Genomic DNA, 4,902 nt, shown 5'->3' on the forward strand with positions numbered 1-4,902 from the left:
TAAATATATTGATGACTAATTAATAACAAAAAATAATAAATTCTAATGACCATCTAGTATTCTTCTTGAAAATAATCACTAAACATTTAAAATTATATTGAAAAAACTAAATAGAACTTTTATCTAATCCACTAAACATTAAAGTCCCACTAAATATTGAAAATATAATCGAAGACCCACTAATAGTTAGAATGACTTAGAAACTCTTAAACGTTAATTAAAGATTATCATAAAAATAGATAACCAAAATTCTTAATTATTCTTATTTGACCAGTTATTTCTACCCCTTTTATGCTCATATATATTTCCCTTTTTGAATATAATTCGTCCTCAAATCACATGCGATTTAGATTAGTTTTTTATGTGTATATTTTATGCTCTTGAATACCAAATAATATCAAGAGCTTGTGGTTTTAAACTTTTAATACCAACTAATGAGTATCACAACAAACGAAACGGTATTTTTTTTTTTTTTAGATTTTTTTTATTATGAGAAGGATATAACTAGATGCCACACTCAAGAATAATGAGATGAGTGATAAATTTTGGTATTGACACATAAATTATTTTGATAAGATCAGGATAATCCTCCCAAATTTTTAACATGACTGTCACAAAATTCTTTGATAAAATTAAAATAATTGTTACAAGTTACTTTGATAAGATTTGCATTTATTCTCTACATGAGAACAAAAGAAAACTTTTCCATTAAAAAAAAATTCAAAAATTGCATTTCATAATATAAAAATAGCTAAACACTTAAGATTCTCTTAAAAAAACTAAACATTTAGATTCACATAAAAATTAATTAAAGACTTAAATTTAAAATTCTTAAATACTAAAGATTAATATAAAAAAAATCAAAAATTTAATTATTTTTCTTTGACTAATTATTTCTGCCTCTCTTATTTCATATTAATAAGTAATAATAAAATTAGTAAAAAATTTCACGTCTTTTTATCGTTATAACAAATTTCAGTCTTTTATATTTAAAAGAGTAAACACCGAATTCGAACTTATTTATTTTTACGAAAGATAAAATAAATTTCGTCTAAAAAAAGAGGAACACTTAGATCTTCAATCTTTTTATTTTGGGATGATATAATTTTTATATTAAAAAATCTGTTAAATAATAACAAAAATTAGTTTTGTAAAAATTTTATTTATAATTTATGAAAAATTTTGAATTTCTACAAATTATTAATAATTTTATTTTTAAATTTTTTTTCACATGTGATAGTTAAGTGGAAAAGACCATTGCTGAAAATGATGTCGTAAGAAAGAAAAATAATTGTAGTATAAATACCTTTTAAAAAAAAATAGCATCAAACAAGAAACGGAATAAGGGAACATTAATATTAATAATATTAATATAAGTAATAATGACGATAGACGAGATAATAACGATGATAAAATATAGTTACACAATAAACATAGTAGAGATAAAAGTGATAATAATAAAGATGAAAAAGATAATAATAGAAGTGATCATAGTTGATTATATTGTAAAAAAAATTTGTAAAAATTTAAAGTCCTCACAAAATGCAAATATATTCCCTCCCACAAGAGTAATTACAATTATTATTTAACAAAATATTTAATAAAAAAATCATATTATTCCAAAATAAAAAGATTAAAAATCAAATTATTTTATTTTTTTAAACAAAGATCTTCTTATTCTTCGTAAAAATAAATAAAGCCCGAATTAGATGTTTATTCTATTTAAAAGGAAATTGAGTCGCAAAAATTTTCTATCCAACTCCCCAATATAAATACTAACTAGAACCGCAACGTTTGGCATTCATTTGTATTAATAATCTCACATTCTTTCACACATCACATACACGTATGTATATAGCACTGAAGGGTGAATCATGATCAAGACAAACAACATCATAACCTTTAGTTAACTACTATTTCTTAACATGGATATAGGCCATCATAGATTATACATCAACCATGGCAGATGATCAATTTCGAGCAAGTGCAAATTGGTGGGATTCATCAAGAAACGTTGTGAGGTTTGAAAGCCGGGAATCGCAATCTGGACCTTGGCATGGCGTTGGTGATGATGAAATGAAGCTACCAATAAGATCTTCCACCATGGAAAATTCCATGTCTTCTTCTTCTTCTGCAGGCGCCTCATCAGGTAGGTCCTCTGTGGTGTTCCATGAGAGGCTTCAACAACAACAAAACTTGGATTCCCCAAATTTGAGCAACGACCCCAACTTGCATATGATGATGGGTTTGGGGCTTTCTTCTCACTCATCCATGGATTGGAATCAAGCATCTTTCATGTAAGTGGATACCATGGAGTCGTCTGTGTCAAGACTGTCAACACAAAGACGTTAAGTGTGCATTCACAAGCTAAGATCAGCCTCGAAAGATGAAAAATGCTATGTGCATGCCAAAAATCAATCATTAAGTATTTGTCTATATATTTTATATTTTATTCATCTAAGATATTTAACAAAAGATATCATAAAGGAATGACCAAAAAGAGTAAAAATAGACTCTGCTTAAAGTTATTCACTACTCTCTCACTTCTCCTTTTAAGATTCCAAATTGTTACTTTCATGTTTCTAGTATTTGATTCTGATTTTGCAGGAGAGCAGAAAAGACATCCGAGATGTTGCAGCAAGAAACAGGAATGGGATTGTCAAATAGAGGTTTCTCGTTGGATCAAACACAGTTCAGTCCTCAATACAGTTCCTGTTCCGGAGACAGCAACATCACAAGCCAACAACTATTATCCTCTAATTTTCAGATGGATTCTTCTTCTTCAGCGCCTTTATATTGTAACACTTCAATGCTACAAGGACTATTAGGACCTGAAAGCAATAATCAAGCACACCAAGGACCTATCAGTAATTTTCCATACTCAACGTGTTTGAACAGCAACAATAATAACAACCAATTGCATTTCACTAATAACGCCCCCTTCTGGAACGCTTCGGAGCCTGCGCCGGTTTCCATTAAAGATGCTCGATCCATCTTCTTCCCTTCATTGCACCAACCATTTTCGGCGCCAAGCTTCGATCAACAATCAAAGGTATGTTGCATAGAGGAGGGACTGGATTTTGTCAAATTAATCATTTTAATTGAGATGTATTACTTTTAATAAAAGTATATTCGTAACAAAATTTTCTTATATTAAAATGGCATGATTAGTTCTAGAGTGACATTATTCTCTTCCTTTATGCAATCTTTTGTTGATTGAACATATATTATATTATATATTCTTAAATTATATTTGATGTTCGTTATATGAATTTTTGTGCTACATACTATTTTATTTTGAGAAAGTATAGGGAGCCAATGACTTAAGCGTACAATGTGTACAATGAAGGTTTAGAAAGTATTAGAGATATGATTATTAGTGTTACATTGTGTTTTTTGGATGAGGGGTTTTAGGACATGGTATTAGAATTCCAGATTCGGAAGAACAAGAGTTCAAACTTTGGTGAACTCAAAATTAGTTTTTTATAACATGAGATGTTTATTATCCTTGGTATCTGGATGGTTATTCTGGATAGTATAGGTGATATTCATTTTGTTTATTCTGGATAGTATAGGTGATGTTCATTTTGTTCATAAACCAAAGATTTAGCCCATTGTACACATTGTAAGCTTAGGCCATTGGCTTCCTAACACTACTCTTTTATTTTTTATTACTTTTTAATTTTTTTATAAGCTTAAGTCTTAAACTTATAATATGTATCATTTCAATCATTTTCACAATAATTAAAGAATTCAAAATCAAAATCTAATTATAAAATTGTTCTTGTTAACTTCACTTACTAATAATAACAAACTTACTCAGAAAATATTTCATTTAATTAATTTTTTTATTGTGTGTTTAACATTGATATATATAAATAGTAAAAATAAAATACGCTTAATAAGTGGCTATACCAATAGTCCAATACTTAAACCAAAACATTCCCCGAATTAATTAGGGTGAAAGAAGCATCGAAGACTTGAAGTGCATTGAGATTTGGGTTATGTAATTAAAAAAAATTAAAAGAAATAAAAATTCGGTTTAAAATAATTTAAAGTTATTTTATTTTGTAACTTTTTAATTATCACTGAAATAATTGAATAACAAGTATGTAATGATGGATATCATATATATAAAATTATGAATATTATTGTCTCTTTTAACGTTATTGTATAATTAATTTTATGAGTTAGAAGAATATGGTTGTTTTGCAGAATATATCTGAAGTAAGGGACTCAGGAGGTAGCATGTTGAAGAAAAGTGAGAATGAGCAATCATCAAAAAGGCCTAGAAACGAAACACCTCCATCACCTTTGCCAGCTTTTAAGGTACAATAAATGTAACTAACCTTTTAAACAAGAAGAGGCAATGCAAGCTTTACACTTTAATTGTATATCTTTCATTATTCCTTTTGATTTTTATGTACTTTTAGTTTTATATATATCTTTGTTTTTTTCTTTTTAGTCCATAAATTAAATATGGATATGATATGGGAGGCTCTTCCAAATAAATGTTGATATATAGGTGAGAAAAGAGAAGATGGGAGACAGAATCACTGCCCTACAGCAATTGGTTTCGCCTTTCGGAAAGGTGAGTTTTTATTCCGATATATAGACAGGGATCTATCTAGTTTCTTCCTTTAATTAATAAAAACAAAAAGGGAATGATGATAACACTCTATGTGTGATTACGGGAATATTGTGTTGTGCTGTGTTTATTGATTTTTGTTAACAAATTAAACTATTTATATCTTCCTTTTCTTTGGTGCATAATGTAATAAAACATAAACTTAATTTTGATATATTCACGGCATAAAATCATCTAGACTTTATCACATTAAATAATTATTTTTAATAATTATGAATAATCATCTAAATGAATGGACATGATTGAATTATTGC

At 27.9% G+C, this 4,902-nt stretch overlaps 1 protein-coding gene and 1 long non-coding RNA gene across 6 annotated transcripts in view; one reads left to right on the forward strand and one right to left on the reverse strand.

Annotated features, from left to right (window-relative positions):
* LOC107630122 (transcription factor bHLH123) overlaps positions 1,771-4,902 on the forward strand; it is a 5,124-nt gene continuing 1,992 nt past the window's right edge. Inside the window, exons 1-5 of one of the 5 annotated variants that reach the window (XM_021118546.1) lie at positions 1,771-2,200; positions 2,234-2,297; positions 2,608-3,052; positions 4,195-4,329; positions 4,526-4,591. In XM_021118546.1, the coding sequence (XP_020974205.1) occupies positions 1,960-2,200; positions 2,234-2,297; positions 2,608-3,052; positions 4,195-4,329; positions 4,526-4,591 (951 nt within the window). In that variant the 5' untranslated portion in view covers positions 1,771-1,959. Of the gene's footprint in view, positions 2,298-2,607; positions 3,053-4,194; positions 4,330-4,525; positions 4,592-4,902 lie in introns of all 5 variants that reach the window. The other 4 variants (XM_016333166.2, XM_021118545.1, XM_021118547.1 and 1 more) reach the window with 4 other exon arrangements.
* LOC110270067 overlaps positions 3,066-4,902 on the reverse strand; it is a 26,551-nt gene continuing 24,714 nt past the window's right edge. Inside the window, exon 4 of the long non-coding RNA XR_002359074.1 lies at positions 3,066-3,658. This is a non-coding gene — a long non-coding RNA (uncharacterized LOC110270067). The remainder of the gene's footprint in view (positions 3,659-4,902) is intronic.

The sequence above is a fragment of the Arachis ipaensis genome, chromosome B03 (genome assembly GCF_000816755.2).
Source record: "Arachis ipaensis cultivar K30076 chromosome B03, Araip1.1, whole genome shotgun sequence".
In the NCBI taxonomy this organism is placed as follows: Eukaryota; Viridiplantae; Streptophyta; class Magnoliopsida; order Fabales; family Fabaceae; genus Arachis; species Arachis ipaensis.